Raw genomic sequence first — 19,068 nt, forward strand, 5'->3', positions numbered from 1 at the left:
TGAAGATGCAGACCGGAGTGGTGGAGACTTTGACAGGTCTCTTGCTGGCTGTTGACTGAATACCTTGCACTTTAATTCAAACACAAGTACCTCAATGAGCTTTATAATTGCATTATAAAGCTCTACAGTGGTAAACACTTCCTAGTGTGTTCTCTGGAGTTATTGTTAACATTTATTCTTTTCTTTCCTCCTAACTCTCAGCCTTTCTTTCCGCACTAATAAGGGTGCAGCAGTAGATGCTGGCTCCTGCCTTCCCACTCTCCACGCTGTACCAGACACAGGACACTGTCTTGATTGCCAGACAGAGAAGTCTGGAGAAGTGGATGTTTTCTACATTTAGATCAGTTTAAATACTGCTGCTTTTCTTTTTTGGGAGATCAGTAGAGAGGGGATGAGAGGGCAGCAGACTATTCCCATGCAAATCTGAGAATATAGACTGGCTTGAATATCTGAGAGGTCTTAACCTGCTAAACAGTATTACGATACGGTGGAGCCTGTATCTTAACCCATAGTTCATCTTGTTGTCTTAAAGCAATAGAAGAGTGCTGTGTTGGTTTTTGTTTTTTGTGTTTTTTTTTTTTTTCTTTAAACTGCCAAAGGGAGGATTATCAAACTAACAGAACCAGCACACTGAGCTTTCCTGCAAGGAGTTTGTTCAAAGCTTGGCCAGGGCCATCTCTGCATTTGGCGTGTTGGTGGATGGCCAAAAATGTGAAATGAAGGCGAGAGCTTGTTTTCTATTGGGGAGATGGCGCAGCACGCTCTTGTGCAGCTGTGAGGCTTGGAGAACCCATTGCTGTCACATCTGGGTGCTTCATCCTTTCTATGGGTGCTGTGTTTGATGTTATTGTGGGATGAAAGAGAGTGAGATTCCCACCTCTTCCGAGTGTTGAAATGTAAGCAAGCACACTCCAAAATTCGGCTGCCACAGCCAGAACTCTTTGTTCATGTAACTCAGCCATCTCCAATGACAGCGAATGTGAGTCATCTGCTCTCACGGGGCTTGGTCCAAGACAGGACGGTGTGTGTCCTGGTCAGCCCTACTCTCTGGGAGGCTCCGTCCCATGATGGGGAAGGGCAATAGCATGTTACCTTGCCACAAACCATCTTGAAACAAGGTTCACCAGTGATTTCTGAGGGGTGCCAGCACAGGTAGTGGACAGCCTGCGGCAATCACGATTTGCCCTGCTTTCAACAGCGTCTGCGGCCGTCGCAGAGGAACTCCAACAGATGTGTGTGTTTATTACTAACGTGTGCCGATTTCTCCTGCCACAGCAATGGCCGGAGATTGCCTTTTCATCTACCACAGAGGGGGAGCTTACGTTAGAAATCATTTCTTCCGTCAGCTTCCTATTGTTAAAACATTTGACTCTTTTCCAGGGTTTCAGACCAGAGTTGAAATGTAGCTGAAGTAGGCAGAATTGATACAAATATGTAGCTGCACCCCAAGTATGATGCGTGGAGGCAGGTTGGACCCTCTGCTGTAGAAATACATTAAGTCGGAGAGGAAAATAAGGAGACTTCACTCAATTCAGTAGTAAGGGCTGAGCATTTGCCTGGTCCTTGGAGCAGGGGAAATAGGGACCAGCTTTCCTGTTGGCAGCTGCTCAGCTCCAAGAGGATGTGCTCCACACCACGGGTGGAAATACCACTGTGCCTGGTACTGTCTGTCCCTCCAGTCAACCGGGAACCCAAAAGTTATGAGTTAAACTGGGACAATCAAGATTGCTTCAAAGGGTTGGAAGCCCAGTTTCTTTAGATGGTGGAGCTGGGCATTAATTCACGAAGCTTTAAAATCCCAGCCTTCATCCCTCATGATGTCATTGCAAGCGAGATGCCCTTGCTCAGCCCATAGTCAATGTGCCCAGCTTTCTGCTCAGCTGTGTTTCTGGTGCTTGGGAGAGGGTCTGTGTGCCCAAGAACGTCCTCCAGCCGTTTGCCTGCTGGGATGTGGTGTGGTGACTCTTCTTTCTGTCCCAGGGTCTCCTTTTGCCCGTGCCAGTTTGAAGAGTGGGAAGAACGAGAGCTCGTCCTACTTCAGGAGGAAAGAGAAAATGTTCCGATTCTTCATTCGGCGCATGGTGAAAGCTCAGAGCTTCTACTGGATCGTCCTCTGCGTGGTCGCCCTCAACACGCTCTGCGTTGCGATGGTGCACTATGACCAGCCAGAGAGGCTCACCACTGCGCTCTGTGAGTACCGAGGACTCCACCTTTCCTCTAACAAGGTCTTGCATTTTTTGTCACACGGAGCACTGCTGTCACATCCCCATGAGGTCTGGTTTTCGGCTTCCTATGACTCCCTCAGAGGATGGTCAGAAATGCATTAATGAGTGGTTCTAGTAACTCAAGAGTAATTGAGTCATACAATTCAGAAAAAATCCACCAGGATGTGATACTGGTTTGGGAATGTTATCCTAAATGTTATCTGAAATCTCAGATTCAACTACGTTTAAATCTTGCAACACAGCAGGAGGATTTGTTCTGTAGCAGGCTTTATGAAAGGAGGGGGAATGGCTCCGTGCTTGGGTAAAGGCAGGTTTCTCTGTCTAATCAATGTCTGCTCAGAGAACTGCAGAATTCATGCCACTTTGTAGCTGATCTGCATCCATGGGTGATTTCTGTTGTAGACATATTTAAAGCTCTGCCACCTCTCATGTCCCTGGGACAGCAGCACGTGCAATGGCCAGTGCTGCCTGGGAGATAAGAATGTCTGTCTGTGCTTATAGAATCATACACTAATTCACTACACTTGTAGCAATTATTGTCTTATTATTTAAAAGGTTGCAACTTTACAGAAGATCTTTTTTTGATAATCATGCCTTCCTTACTAATGATGTGTGATTAGATGGGATAGATGTCATGGTGCCCTTCTGTGAATATATGTGCAATAGTGATAGAAATAATACCATACAGAAGATTATGCTATATTTATATAAAAGCTTTTATTTTAGCTTGGTTCTTGTGGTCACCGATCAGTTTAGGCTTCAGTCTATAAGTGCTTTTGAAGTATGATTTTTTTTTTTTTTTAAATTGCATGTTGTTTTGTCCTATGATGAATAATAAAAGGAGGCAGCTTTCTGTAATCAGAGCCTTCACATATCACTGCTATACACTGAGGTTTCAGACTTGCTCACAAAGCCTGTTTTAAAAAAACGTGGAAGGTGAAGGACAGAGCTTTTTTGTTGATTTTAAGGAAGATTGTCGGCTATGACTCCTAGAGCTGGAAAACTTGTAGAAATTGGTAAGGTAAGAATATGGTGACACTGAAAGTGGGGCACTGCGAGTTTTCCCTTCTGAAGGGAAGGGATGGAGAGTTTGTTTCTGGAAGACAAAGCCGTTGCATTGCCCACTTCCGACCCTGTAAAATGGCCAGGAACACATCTTTTGTTCAGCACTTGATATTCAGATATGGCTAGTTCAGAATTTGTGAAGTAAAACTTCTGAAGTGAGCGAACAGAACACTAGGAAAAAACCCAAAAATATTTCAAACAGTCTAACTTAATAATTTTGGTTTAAATCATTAAGGATACTTATCTACCTAATTTTCCTTGATTTCTGTATGAATTAGATTCTTAAATATTTCTAGCCTCAGATTCTCAGGTCTTATCTTATCACAAGGAAGCAATCCTTTGAAGTTTTTTTTAATAGACCTTAAAAGGTCAAGAATACTAGCTGCTCTGACTTCAAAAAACTCCCTATTAATGTTTGCTGAAATATTTAATACCACCAGGTAACTGGAGCTGTAGTGAGAGATGCATAAGAAGGACAGAAACTTCTTTCAACTCTGGTTTGTTTGGTTTTTTTTTTCAAGATTTTGATTGAAAAGAGAGACAGAGTGCACAAAGAAGTCAGTCTTGCTTATTCATTTCCTAATTTTAACAGAGGAAATAATAAGCTAGATTGGCAGAGTAATTAGAATTTTGAGGCTTAGGATTTCCTCTTGAATTAGGACTGAATGTCTAGGAAAGAAAAAACAAGTCTTTCAACTCAAAAAAGAAGGCTTCAGATTTACAAACTCAGTTTTGGGAACACCTTGTGCAGTAACTTTCTAAGAGAACCTAAAGGAATCCATGAGCCAGCAACTTCTACTTAATGTTCATATGAGAGTTGGAAGGGATGTTTCTGTTGATTAGAATCAAAGGTACACCTCCAGGTGGGAAACATCTGGGACACAGGCCACAAATGGGGCTCCCAACCTATCTCAGCTGAATCTAAAAAATAGGGAAGGTTGAAATTGTATTGTGCCTGCGATCAGGGATTGGGGTAGATCATGCTTTCAGGAGTTTTGCATGTGTAAATAACACCTAGTATTGTGAATTAGTTTCAGAAACACTTGCGTAGCATACTTTAATTTCTTGCTGCTAGGGTACCACCTAGCTAAGAACAAGTGATTCCATTGGTTTATTTTTAATGGAAAAGTCAGAAAAACACCAAAGAACCATGTGTTCTTGGGAGTTGAATCCTCAGCGTCCTTCCAGCCATAGGTGCTTTTCTGTGTCTCGTCTGCCCTTTGTATTTCTTTGCATCGTTGCCCTGCTGTTTACTTGTAAGACTTGAGTGTCCTTTGTCATAAGGAAACACCCAGACAGGGGTTTCACAAATCAATCCCTTAGCTTCACTAAAAGAAATCCAAGTCGCTACAGATAAACACTGCTAGAAACAACACTGTAGTTGGTGAGATGCAACAAAGAACAAAACCAGAATATCTGAGGAATTGTAGGTTTTGTGGGTGTTACTGTATAGGTATAAGCATTGGGTCTATAAATGGAGTGGTACAAGATTAGCCACCATGACAGAGAATAAAAACCAGAGATGCAGAATGAATGGTCATCATGGAAGTTCTAAAATACTCGAGATAATTTTCTCTTGGTTTTGGGTTTGGTGTTTTTTTTTTTCCCCCAAAGATATTTTTCTCCAAGACAAGATGCGGAGGTGCCACGGGTTCGTTCTGGATTGTCTCTGGTCTATCTAATGGAAACGCTGGGAAGAAACCTACTTTAGTGTCATTTTAGAACAAAGAGCTTCTGAGAATTGTCCACAGAAAAGGCTTACAAGTTCAGCTTCTTAAATTACAAGAGTCCTGTGCCTCCAAACTCTCCCAACTTTTCAGGATGATGAGCTGTAGTATTGTATTCACGCCTGTCTTTGCATTGGTAATGACCGAAAGGTTTCTGCCCACTTTCCTGGGGGATGGTATAATTTCCATAGCATAATGTTTCCTACTAATCTAAAGTTTAATGTTGAATGCAGGGAATATTTTATGTGTTATGGTACGTGGGACTTTGCATGGACTAACTGGTTGTTTTGTTATTGCAATTATAAGACTGGACTTGGCCCCTCTCACTCCTGCATGCACTAAACCGCAGCCAGTCTGATTAACCCTGCAGTAAATACATTTGTGAACGAGCCCAGCTGTGGATTAGCCCTTGAAGAGCACTCCTTGAAAGCCGTGTTCTGCCCAAGGTTTGTGCACAAATCCATTAGACATAGGCAGAACAAGATATCACAAAGCCAGGGGACTTTAAACAGCTCCTGGAAATACTTGGCAAAATCCTTTAACTTAAGAGTGACAGAGTTTAAAAATGGCTTTAAAGTTAATCCATGATGAGTGAACCTCGCTACAGAGGAGCAGGACTTGGCTAGTCTAATGTAGAGCAAGAGAGAAGCAGCCAATTCTAATTATGTTGTTTCGTGGAAGGTGCTTAGAAATGAACTGATGAGGAGTTTTGTGAACTGTAGCAGCGGGAGAGGAGTGTGGTAAAGTCTGGGAGGATCCGCTAAACCCTGAAACTCTACCCAGGCACCTCTAATTCAATTATACCTGTCCCTCCAGGGAAAAGTTTAATTACATTACAAATTAATTTTACTCAAAGAATAGTTGGTAAAAGCCTACGGGTCTGCATTGATTTATTTTTCCCTCGGTCTTGTCTTTTAACTTTTCTGTTCTTGAATTGTTCTGATTAGGTTTCTCTGCTTGATATTCCATATTGCTGCAACTGCTTTGGAAAAGGAACTGTAGGAGCTTTAGAAAAGGGGCTTGGGATTTCTTTAGTCTTATTGAAAGAGTTGATGAGAAATTCTTTGGATTCTTGGGGCGTGATGAATAACAGGATATACTTTATGCCCCTGTAATTATCCCCAAATTAGATCAGAGATTTTCCTTCTCTGTATAGGAAGGACTTCAGTGCCAAGTTGCAATAGGAGTTTTCTCATACTGCACATGGAGACATGGCACGTTCTGCTTACTGAAGCGTGGACCTTCGGTTACATAAGTTGCAGTTCCGTATAAAAGTATGTATTTCATGCAGCCACCCATAGTTGTCATCTGTTTGCACTAATTTCCACCATTGCCAGTATTCTCAGAAAGTGACTGCTGTCAGAAGACAACTCTGTAACCTAGCCTAGAAAAGCATCACTGGGATCTAGTAGCAGCAAAGATGCATCTTGAACCGAGGGCAACAAACCAACAAAATCCATAATGTGGGCACAGAGTGAAGGTGCAGCATTAAGGGATTTTCAGTCAGGACTGTGGCTTTTTAAAACACATGCTGTAGCTTGAGCAGAAGTTGCAAGCCTGATGTGGAAACAGCTGAACGCACTTGCGTGCCCTGTGCTGTGCGGGAGGCCAGCAGAGACGGTGGTGGTTGTGGTCTGCTCTTTCTCTGGCTAAAGCTGTGGAAGAAGGCTGGAACCAGAGCTCTGTGGCCTCCACGGGGTGGGCTTTAGGGGCTGTGGTGAGACAGTTTTAGGATTGGATCACTTGGGAGCCCTCTCATCAGGCTTCCCTTCCCCTACAGCTGCCCTTCATGAAGCAGCTCTCTTCATGTTACTCCAGCTGACACTACAGTGACCCTTAACTTGCTCCTAAATTTATATCTGCCTAAAAACAAGATCCAGAATGTCTCCTTTCTGATAAATACAATATTTGAAAACAGTATTTTAGCCATTATGGCCTGTGAACCGCTTCCCTGTGTGCCGTGCAATGCTGAACCATGTGTTTGGTGCAATTAGGCCTTTTTTGATGATGTTGTGTTTGCCTTTGATGTAGATAGCCAGCTCCCTCTGGATATAAATACGCAGCATTTGCAATTGGGATGAAAAGGCTTTCTGTAGTGAGCATATTTATTTGTGTGCTGAGCATTTCACGTTTGCTTTGCAAAGAGGAGGAAGTTGTACTTTGCTGAGGTTCTCCTCCCGGTTGGTTTAATGTGCAAGGAGGAAACCAAAGCACCAGGCTTGGCACCTGTTCCTAATGACATTGGACTTGGAGATGGGGCAGAAATGGAATTAAGCTATGGGTGATTGACAAAAAAGAGCCGCTAACTGTCTAATTCAAACACGGGGCAAAAAGATGCTAGCCTGGCCTTTGCCAATAGCACAAATTTGAAATTAAATAAGAGTATTTGTATCAAACTTTTTTCCTTAAATCACATTACAAAATGCTTCTGCTTAAGGCAGATTAAATTACATGTGGGGTCTGAATACCAGGAGGTCCAAACAATGAAATTGTATTTTCAATTATACGGGCAGGGCCATGTCAGAAGAAATCGTGTTTCTGATCTGTCCGCTGGAGAAGCTGATTCATTCTGAGTCAATTCCTTCTGCCCAAGGAGTTCACTATGTCCATGTTTTCCTTGCCTCCATCCCTTGTCCTCACAGTGCCATGATTTGTAACATCTCGTACCCGCTGATATATAGCTATCGCTGCCTGTTTTGAACTCTGATCTAGGTGGACGTCATCAGCTGTGAAAGGACAAGTTGGGTGGTTCGTTCAAGAGCAGCAGAAGGAAGTTGTTTCTTGGATGTTCTGAGTTTCTAATGTTTCCTGTTGTGTTTGTTTTTTTTTTAAATTAAATATTTCTTGATTCTCTTTTACTTAGGGTATTTGCTAGCTTTTTTTCTCTTATGATATTCTGGTTTTGCATGTGTGTTTGCAGGATATGTCAGTCTGATGATGGAACATAGCACTTGTTGATAACCTGGTTTTTGTTCTTACTTCTGCTAAATGGGTGACTGAACATTAATCCTTGTTTCTTTCCTCCTTTTTCTTCTTTTGAAATGATGGTAATTGTTTTGGCAAAGTGTACTGAGATCTGTTGGTGAAAATTACAGTAAAAAACCCCTACCTAGTATTTGTGTTATTCTGTGGAAGAATATGGGGCATACCTGAAACTCTTAAAGGTGAGTCTGGTGGGTAGATAAGAGATATGAAGCAGGTAGAGGCTCTGCAATGCTTTCTGTAGGTCTGATCTGCAACTCCTCCCTACGATTTTAAGTTTCCTCTGCTAACTAAACAAGGCCACCAGTTTCAAAGCATTGGTTTGATATCAATCCTTCTGATAGGGAGACTTTACATTGAAGTCATTCCAATAAGCTCCATGGGGCTGAGCATGAACGAAACCAAAGATGGGAGTGACAACTTCCCAGCAAGGGAGAGACTCTTGTCAGCACAAACACTGGTGCAAGCTTTCCTTCTGGGATGATGACTGAAATAGGTGAGAGCAGCAGCACAAATTCTTCCACGCCCAGAGAAGATACATCAGCTTTATTGGGGGAGTTTTGCCTTCTGTTTCTTACCATTTCCAAAGTACATAGAATGCAGAATGGAAGTTTAGGATCTGACCTGGAAGCTAGTTTAAGCTTCTGATTTACAGGGCCAGTTAGTAATAATTAAGGATTATAACATTCTTGCTACTTCACAATTGCGATCTTTAATTATATGCAAGGAAATTCAATACCACTGAACATGTGTTTTTTAAAAATTCTGTATTTTTTTATTATTGGACTTGTCAGCCATCTCATTTTGTGCCTGACATTGGTTTACCTGGTCCCTTTCTCGCACCCTCTGCACTCGTATAGTCAGATGGATTGCCAGTGCAACTGCGGATAACTCCCTACTCTGGGTTCCCTTGTGTTGGAAACAGCTGTTTGCTCACTGAGCTGTTGTGAATGATGTCGGAAAGGAGAGAAAAGTTGTAGTATGGTGCAGGTGTGAACATACTTCTCCTAGCAAGTTCCAAGCTCAAAGGGAGATGGAGGTGTGCTGCTCCTCTGTGTGACCATGCCTTCCTCTGAGCACTGAGATCCAGCGGATGGAGACTACCTCTTGGTAGGAAAAAAGCTGAGAGGTCTGCAGACCTCATACTTCATTGTGTTATTCCTCAAATGTGAACACTTTGCCCTTGATAGTCTCCTTTAATGATATTGCTCCTATTTTCAAGGAGAGTAGGTTACATGCTATAATTAATATCTTCCTAGTATTTCCTCCCCTATTACAAATGTTGGCAGAAGTGTCCTTGTAGGTTCCTCACTGACGTGTTAAGAAAACCTTTCTCATCTAGTTAATGCTTCCTGGATTTCAGTTAACTTTATGCCCATGATATTTCATTACTGTCTTTCATTTAAAATTTAAACCCCCTTTTTATTTTTTGATAATTGAAGCCGTATTTTTCAAGCAATTTCAAAAGACAAGCAGCAATGCGAGATGGACCTGGGCCAACTGCGCTCACTCAGTATGAACGTCAAGGCAATGAATGGAGTGAAAGTCATGCAATTTGAAAGGACCCTTGTTCCCTCCTCTCTCTTTCCCAAACTCATTAGCTGAAGCCACATATTGCAGGAGGTGTACAAAGCACCTGGGTTTCAGGATTATCTACTTGATATTTTCCTTGTTGCAGCCTGTATCTGTTGCCCCTTGTCTGTCCATGCGCACCTTTGAGAAACGTTTGGCACCAGCTTGTCTTTATCGTTCCTGGAATCGTAAAACTGAAACTACAGAAGACGACTTTCCTGTAGCATCTGTGCTGCTACAGCATTGAGAACCTTCTGTACTGCGCTAAGCAATGTGATTAATCTCCACCCTTTGAAGTTTGAGTCTTTTCCTCATCTTTTCTCTAGAGGGAGAGGTTTGCCTTATGCTATTTGATTTGTTTTGGTAGCGTAGAGGGTTTTTGCCCTTTTCGTGTTTGTTTTTAACATGCTGTTGTTTCTGTTGCTTATTGGCCTCCAGATCTAAACTTGCATGACTTAAAATGCCAAAGGCAGTGTTTTCTGTAGCTTCAAGTCCTAAAAACTTGATCTGGAAATTTAAGTCTCCAGCTATGTTCCTTGTGCCCTTTGTTTCATCATAGTTGATAAATTTTCCCATCAAAAGCTTCACAGCCTATTTGTGTGTGATATGTGAAGCAGAAGGAAACAGAACTTGCTCTTCCATAATTATATGGTCGTACAGGCATAATAAAAATAAATGTGGCTATGTGCTAACAGTAGATACAACACCTCTGAATATGAGCTCTCAGAGGCAGCAGTTCTGTTGGGTATGAAGGTATTTTTATCGTGAGAGGATGTTACAAAAGCTTACACCCTGCTCCCAAAAGTGCCTCTCTTGTCTAGGTACAGAAGTCCCAAACATACATTTGCAAAACATTATCTGTGCAATTAAATTAGACCTTTAGAAATATTAGATCCAGAGCTTTCTTTTGAAATTCCTTTACAAAGACTATAAGAATATTACTGAATGCTCATACCAACCTTTCCACAGTACACAGAAACATTGCCTTCACAGTTCTTGGAGGCTGAATACAGCTCATGTGCACATAGAGATTATGTGAAACTGCCCTTGGGGTCTTGCTTGCCATTGCAAAGGGATTTTCTTCTGGCAGGAGGCAGTCTGTGTTGTGAAAAATTACCAGTATTCCCCACATGAAGAGATCTGCCTACCAAGGTCTTGTGGACTAATTTAATCTCTTTTCCTGTTTCCAGATTTCGCAGAGTTTGTTTTTCTGGGTCTGTTCCTTACTGAGATGTCTTTGAAGATGTATGGACTGGGGCCGAGAAATTACTTCCACTCTTCATTCAACTGCTTTGACTTTGGGGTGAGTAGCCTTCAGCTGTGTGGGTGAAGTATGTGGCTCTCCCTTTATTCAGTGGGGTTGGGCGTTTAAGGGTGAGTATGGGAATCCATGGGAAACGGTGCTGTAAGTGTGTCTTCTGCGGGGAGTAGTCATTGTATAAATTAGCTGCAGTGAAACACATTAAGCTTCCCCTAGTTATCATCCTTTTTGAAGAAATGTGACAGCTGGGGATTTCATTTCCTCAGCAAGCTACAGGGTGTTCGCAACATCAGCACCAGTAAATGCTCTGATTACTGAGAGATTCTCTCTCCCATTTAAATGAGGTGATTAAAAGACAAAAACCCCACACATCTTATTGCTCATCTCCCCTATCATCCATTTAATGGCCTTTACCTCAAGATACATAGGCAGCACTTTTCAGACATGAGTGCCCAGAAGTAGAAGTTGAAGTACATGATTAGGTGACAGAAAGGCAATAACTCACATCATTTTATTGCAGAAGTACAGGCTCTCCCCTTCATGCTAAAACTATCGCTTTGAAGTGTGAATAGCGGGGCCAGTTTTGACTCCATCTAACAAAGAACACTGCATGCAGATTCTAATTTATTCATTAAAAGCTATTAGGCTCTAACCTGTCCTCCCAGAGGTTCACTCGGCTTCTCTTACCTTTAGTGTGGGCTGAGCACTGCATCCCAGAGTGGGAATCGGTCTGTAAGGCTTCTTTAACAAACCAGCTATGAAGCATGTGATACAGCCACGGGCAAGGGGAAAACAGTTCAGGTCCCTGTACACGTCATCCAGCCCTTCCATCCGAGATTTAGTCTGTTGTTTCTAGTCTTTGTCTGGCAAAATGCTGGGAATGATTCTTCTCCTCCATGGACCAAAATTCCTGCTTCAACTCTGCTCCCACAAAGGAGGAGGAGGTATTTTTACCTTCGGTAAGTGACCACTCCTAAATCCAAGGCTACAGGTAGAGCCAACGTCTCCTCTTTTTGGCAGTGTCAGCAGGAAAGCTCAGAGCTAAACAGACTTTGAGATTAAGCCACTCAGCCCAAGAATCACCTGTGTCTGACAGACCGAGGTGTTGCATCAGGCTGCACCAAGTGTGGGACTCCTTTCTGGGGTGTCCATTGCAGCTGGTGGTGGCTCGGGGCATTGAAATGCATCTTGCCGCGCTTTCTGGCTTGCGTAGCCCAAAGGGTAACGCACAGACTGTAGCTGTCGTGAGAGGAAACCAGAGCAAAAAGAACACAGGTAATGTAAGCTAACTGGATGTCTGCACGTTCAGAGCTGGTGCCTAATCCCAGGCTCCCCTCAACTGAAGGCAGCCAACCCATGGCAAGGTTTAACTGTACTGGCAAGACGTCCTGCAAAGGCTGGAATGAAGAGTGTGCCCACAGAATACGAGGGGGCTGACACCCAGCTTTCGTTAAGCTCAGCGCGTGCCCAAAGACCCCAGCTTCTGTCAGCTGAGTCGAAGACATTTGGTGGCCAAGCAGTATTGCCTAGTTAGTCGTTTAAGGGTATCATTGCCTTGTTTGTGTTGTCTAGGGACAGACACTAGATGGATGTCCTTCACCAATGGATTAGGTGGGCTCCGGGCTGCAGCCAGCTTGCCCCCATGCTGGCTGCCAATTTCCCTGCATCCTTGTGTCCAGGATGCTCCTTCCACAACAAGAGCAGCTTGTACCTGATGGTCAGGGACAGGTGATTTAGGAGCTTGCATTAAGCAAGAGATAAACCTACTGGCGCTCTGCTTTGTGTCATGCCATGGAGAGGGCAGCACTGGCAATAAGCTTTGCCAAGGGTTTCCCAGGAGGTAAAGCTGTTGATCTGTTTCTAATTTTTCCTTCTTTAGAGAATCCATAGGGATCCTAATTCTATCTATGTTTCTTCCTCCTCACCCACCTTCCAGCCCTCAGAATTAATTCAGCTACTTCACCCCCACTGGAATATCACACAGATCTGTAGTCAGTTTAGTTTGACAAACCAGTATAAGATGAAACTGTTCAAATGCAAAAAGTGACAACGACAAATCAGAGCAACATCAGTCTTGGGAGAAACAGTCCAGCAGGGTCTGATGTGAAACAAGCTCCCAGGAGGCCATGTTGAGATGCCAGGAAAATTAATTATCAGTGTAACATGTGGAGGGTCTAAGGAAAGGTTTTTGCTGATTCATGAGGGATTCCCAAGAGTGACAGGCTGTGCGAGAGAAGTTTTAGTTCCTTCTTTTTCTGATGGGAGAAACTGAGTGAGCAACTGTTGTGTATCTCCCTTTCCCACTACGTTATGTTGAAGCTCAGGGTACAGCATTTCTTGCAGAGCAGCTGCAAGCAGTACCATCGTTTTCAAAAGACATCCAGGTTTCTGTTCACTAAAGGAATTTCCAAGCTGCTGAGTCTCCCAGCACTGCTCAGGTCCTCAGACACAGCTCTGCTGGCCCTGGCTTCCCGTTAACATTCCCTCTCACAACACAAACCAGCTGCTTGCTGAGGTCTGGTGATAACGTGTTTATGGTGTTGCTTCACACAACTGGGGACCGTGGTCCATGGGAGCTCTGAAATGTCAGGTTAATGCAAGTAATAACAGCAATTGGCAGCGAAATGCCTGTCTTCTCTTATTAACTGTGCAGTAACCTCTGTGGATATAATTGCACTTCCCAATTGTGCTTAATCCATTACTATTTTGTTCTTTTTGTAATAAAGGATTTTAAAGAAGATTTCTTTATCACTTGAGGTTAATTCTCTGCCAACCTTAAAACAGACAAAAAAATTAAAAAACCACCTTGATTGGGGCCAGTTTCTTCAATAACCCGAGGATGAGGGCCTGGCAGACGATCGGATGTGCGTGCTAGAAGCTTTGCAGGATCTCTTAATAGCTATTACCTTAATCACTCTCCTAAAGACTCTCAGTTGCCAGAAGTTTCTTGTAGATCTTGCCTAGAGCTAATGCTTCACTGTTCTGCAGTGCTGTGGGTGAAGATTTTTGGTGCTTCTGAAGGGGAGGATGGGGCAGTGTTCACCTGCATCTCTGCAGGTTGTACAGACTGACTGCATGGGGTGGGAAAAAATTCAGAAAAGGTTATTTTATGGTAGTTTGCTTGCTAGAGAAGAAAGCAACAAGTTCCTACTTGTGATCTCCTGTGCATCTGTCCCGCTTCTAGGTATTGCCCTTTTTTAGACTGCTCTGCAGAAAGTTGGAACAAGGGTTTTTTAATGCTGTTGGCTAATTCATGATTTTGCTGAAGCCTTCCTAAGAAAACCATCATAGCCCAACCTCTGATTCTTGTTCTGTCCTCAACCTTTCTAGGAGCACCACAAAGAGCTAAGCAGAAGTTTTGCCTTATGTAAAATGGACTTTTCTTGCAGGTTATCGTGGGAAGTATATTTGAAGTTATTTGGGCTGCAGTGAAACCAGGTACCTCATTCGGCATCAGTGTGTTGAGAGCGCTTCGACTGCTGAGGATTTTCAAAGTAACAAAGTAAGTCCAGCTCCCTATAGGGAGCTCACATTAGGCTTTTAGCACCAGATGAAATCTGTATCACCAGCCCCGCAGCAAATTAAACTGAAAGAGGGTAGATTTAGATGAGATATTAGGAAGAAATTATTTCCTTTGAGGGTGGTGAGACCCTGGCCCAGGTTGCCCAGAGAAGCTGTGGCTGCCCCCTCCCTGGCAGTGTTCAAGGCCAGGTTGGATGGGGCTTGGAGCAACCTGGTCTAGTGGAAGGTGTCCCTGCCTGTGGCAGGGGGTTGGAACTAGATGGTCTGTAAGGTCCCTTCCAACCCAAACCATTCTATGGTTCTAAGTAGTAGTGCTTTCTGCACTTGTAAAAAAAAACAAACAAACAAAACAACCCACTAAAAGTTTGAAAAAGCACAAAGCAAGTCCCTAAAACCCCCTGTACTAGCTGACACAAAGGTCTTGTCTGTCCTAACATCCTATGTCTGCCCTGGCCCTAATGGAGGCAGGAGCAGAAGAAAACTGAAGATGCAGAATTGCCCTTTCCTTGGCTGGGCAGTCGGGGTTTCTGGCAGTTGAAAGATTAGGGAGTTCCTGAGCCTGGATTTGCATCCACGAGGACTTTTAACAGCCCTTTCTCCAGCCTCTTGTACAGGTTTGTCTACCCTTGGGCAGAGGGCTCCACAGTGTAGTGATGGGCTGCATGGCAGCATCCTCCTTTTCTTTGTTTTTAAGCTTGCTTAAAGCAAAAATCTCATGAGGTGATCCTTTGTTTCCTGTGGTAAGAGAAAAAAAGTTTCTTATTTACTTTCTAAGCCCCATCAACTGCCCACTGTCCTTATCTGCTGCTGATCTGGTGATAGTTCCTTCAGTATTTGGGAACTGGAAAACGGAGCTACTCTGGCTATTGCTAGATCCTAAATCCTGGTGCCTGAACCACTGTGTTGACACAGCTGTGAAGTGTGGTGCTGCTGCCTGTGCTATGTCTGGTCTGGGAATGTCAGAGGTTTTCAGTCCTGAGCCTGTGAGGTTGAATTTTCACTAGGGTTGGGTTGCCACAGCTTTTCGGTTGTTTTCATGCTCATGCCTTAATGTGTGCTGGCATTAGCAAACAGCTACTGTGCAATTTATAAATCCATCTAGAGCAATTTCTGCAGGATTTCAAAATTGTGCTGTGGCAATTGATGACATATTCAGGTGCCTCTGCTGTTGTTTTCCACTTTTTTTTTCCCATACCATTTTACACTGTTACCTCCTCAGATCTCTCCCCTCTTTCCATCGCTCTCTTACTTGTTCTTGGCTTGAAGTAAAAAAAGGAGGAGTAGCACCTCCCTCTAAAAAACTCCTGAGCACCTCAAATAGATAAAGTACAGGTTATCAGATTTGAGCAAAACAGTCATTTGAAGTAATCAGGTCCTTCCGCAGCCGTTCACACACACAGGTTTTGTTAGCTCTGCAGAGTTTGCTGATTTCTATCTGCTAATCGTTGTGCAGACCCAAGATTCATGTGTGATACTGTGTTGTTTGTTCTCCTGTGGGACAAAGGGTTTAGAAAGGTTAAGTTCTGTAAATCCAGCAAAATAGGCAGGTGCCTGCCCCAGGAATGTCACTATAGTCTGCCTTTGCACTGGTCTTATTTACGGAAAACTCCAGGTTTTGTAGCAAAATCATAGCAATTAATTGTCAGCAGTTAATTTTATCCAGAGCTACTGAGATTTAGTGTATCTGATGGTGTGTTGTACTTCTTAAAAATTTAGACAATATTGCAAGTTAAAATGATGTTTTTGCGAGTTTTGAATAATCAATGGTACATCCTTTTGATTCATGTGTCCCAAATCAGTGTGACTGCAGACAGCAGGGCGATGCAATAGTTAAAAAGCTACATTACAGCTGGCCTGAAAGGTGACAGCAGGATGCGCTATGAAGGGACACACCTAAGAGGGGCTAAAACTCAGTGAGCAGGACAAGGAGCAGCTTCACATCTTTTCCTCTTTGTTATGACAGAACCAAATGGGGACTGGCATCTGTAGAAATGCAACTCCTCGTTATATCCTGGTGCTCTGTAGTCAGGCAGGGTTTGGTTCTGAGCTATTCCAGGACAAGACAGAGCCTCTGCATGTATCTTGTGTCCAGTTGTGTTACCTGTGAGGTGTGAACCCCCTGCTCATGGCAGATCTTGCCTGAAGACATTGTATCAAGCAGGGGAGAGCAGTGTGATCAGCAAACCCTTCCTCCTTCTCCCAGGAGAGCAGCTCAGCCCCTTTTGCTTCGGGACTAACCCTGAGTAGGTTTAGTTGCAAGTTTTTCAATTGAAAATATTCTCCCGAGAGGCCCAAGTTTCCCCTGAAACCTCTGTCACTGTATTATGGACATAACTTTTCTTGGGATGGGCTCAATGGGAGTGCAAGATCCTGCTTCTCCTGGAATGGACGTGCCCGTATCACCTGCAGCACAGAGAAATGTGGGGGTGGTTCAGTCCTTCCAGCTACACCTGGGGGAAGGAAGAGGAGGAAAATGAAGACAAAGAGAAGAGAAAGGATGGTGTTTCTGCTCTTCTGACTCAAACTCTGAGCTTCTATCCCCATCAGCAGATCAGACAAATCCATGGGCTTCCTTCTGCTGGATACTCACAGCTGCACTGAGGAAGGAGCTCAGTGCATGGGTCTGTCCCCAAATCTGCAGACAGAGGACACACAGGGAGGATGGTAGAGCATGCTTCTGCGGAGGGTGACATCTGGATGGCAGCTCCCGGTGCCGGGCGGTGGAAATGAGAGAAATCACTGGAGAAAAAGAGAGAAAATTTTCCCCCCTTGGTCTCAGACTCAAAACTTTTAACAGAGGACACATGAAATGGCTCTAAATCTCTCGTTTCCTACTGCCTGCTCCAGCACGCCTGTCTGTCCAAAGCAGATTGTCAAAGAGCTCCTCTGCTTAATAGCTCTATCTGCATTTTCTGATTCATTAGTTTTCCTAATATAAATGCTCCCTGCCTGTTCTCAGCAGGGCAATAAAGCCAGGGAAGAGAGCTGTTGCTGAGCACCCTCCCCGGCACGCCGTCACTCGACGTGCCTGCTTGTGAGCGTGCCAGGAGCCATCTCGGGGGATGGAGGACATGAAAGCAAACCAGCTTCGGTATCTGGCCAGATGCCACTTGGATGTGTCAGTCAGGATTGGGGCTGAGCCGTTCCCTCTTGCCATGTTGGAGTTCATGTCCTGGGTTTGTTTTCATCCTCTGAGGTGGTTGCTCGGTCCTGGATGTTTGAACTGTGTGGCTGAATTGCCCCACACTGAAGGCGTCGCTGTGCATGAACGTGTGTGCTCAACGTCTACAGAAATGTTTAAACGTGTGGGAGTTTCACTCCACTTGTGGATACTGGCGTTCAATAAGTTGGAAGGACGCACGGCAAAGACGTCCTGGTGGAAATGAGCTGTTTAATTCTGATTCGTGTCTTACAAAGGGAGAGGTTCGCTGTCCCCACGTTCAGTCTCACCTTGATGATATCGACACGTCCCTGTTTTTGACACCCCTGCTGACTGCTGTGCCGGATGCGAAGACGCAGAAAGGTTGAAATCTATACCAGGAAGGGTTATAGAGAAACTAAAGGGGTTACAGAGAAACTAAACTGAACACTTTCACTGCAGGCGACTGCCCTGCATAGGTACACGTGCAGCGAGGTGACCCATCTCTGCCCTTGCAATGCTACAAGAGATTTCACCACTCAGTGAGCTGTGTTTTCCAATCATAGAGGGGAGTTTAAAGATGATGATATTCCTTGCCATTCTTTTCCTTTTCTATAATAAGAAAATAGATCATATTAGTTTCTCACCGAAGGCTCTTCTCCCACTCATGTTACCTCTTGGCTGCTCTGATCTCCAACGCAGGTACTGGAATTCCCTGAGGAATCTGGTGGTCTCCTTGCTGAACTCCATGAAGTCCATCATCAGTTTGCTCTTCCTGCTGTTCCTGTTCATTGTGGTGTTTGCTTTGCTGGGGATGCAGCTCTTTGGAGGACAGTAAGTCTAATTAATCCTTGTCCTTTCAGGGGTAATCTGAAAGCTATCACCTGGCATACACAGGGAGAGGGGGGCTGCAGGGCTTGCAAGCTTCACACCGTGGGTGCAGATGTTGGTCTTTCTGGGCTGCTGAGAAGTGGTCTCTGGTTTATAGGAAAATAGTTCCTGTTCTGGTGTTTTACCTGGAGCTGAATTCTAGTTACCCTAATTCAAAGCTCCTATGTCATTCCATGGTCCCCATGCACACACAGACCTCTGAAATAGGACTGGGGGAGGCAGCACTTTTTCTGCTGTTATGGGAAAGGCAAATTCTTTCCCTGATAGCCAGGGTGACAGTATATTTATTCACTTGAAATATTTTTCTGCTGGAAAACATAGGTTTTTTTAAATCTGATTTTTCTCAGTAGAAATGCCAGTTGTGATGAATTTTGCAGCAAGAAATATCACAATATTACCACTTAAACTCCAGCATAAATTTTGAAATGAAATAACTTTTTTTTTTTAATTGAACACTATCTTTAAAATATTAAGCTGAAATGATCTACTAAGAGGGAAATTTCAATTTTGACTCTTACACTTGAGGACAAAAACTTCTTGTAATGGTTTGTTCCACAAAATCATTTGAGATGTTGATTGTTCATTTTAATTGTGGGTGAAAATGAGTTTCAAAGCATCAGAATTTTCTTCAGAAATAAAATTGACTTTCTGCTAATAGTGCTGTTAAAAGCATCTTTTCAGAGA

General features: G+C 43.6%; 1 protein-coding gene across 1 annotated transcript in view; it reads left to right on the forward strand.

Moving 5' to 3' along the window:
- The window catches only part of CACNA1B (calcium voltage-gated channel subunit alpha1 B), a 285,302-nt gene that overhangs the window by 157,795 nt on the left and 108,439 nt on the right, over positions 1–19,068 (forward strand). Inside the window, exons 12-15 of the mRNA XM_068414104.1 lie at positions 1,981–2,190; positions 10,762–10,874; positions 14,222–14,334; positions 18,196–18,327. Coding sequence (XP_068270205.1) covers positions 1,981–2,190; positions 10,762–10,874; positions 14,222–14,334; positions 18,196–18,327 — 568 coding nt within the window. The remainder of the gene's footprint in view (positions 1–1,980; positions 2,191–10,761; positions 10,875–14,221; positions 14,335–18,195; positions 18,328–19,068) is intronic.

Source organism: Nyctibius grandis, chromosome 16 (genome assembly GCF_013368605.1).
Source record: "Nyctibius grandis isolate bNycGra1 chromosome 16, bNycGra1.pri, whole genome shotgun sequence".
NCBI classification, from domain to species: Eukaryota; Metazoa; Chordata; class Aves; order Nyctibiiformes; family Nyctibiidae; genus Nyctibius; species Nyctibius grandis.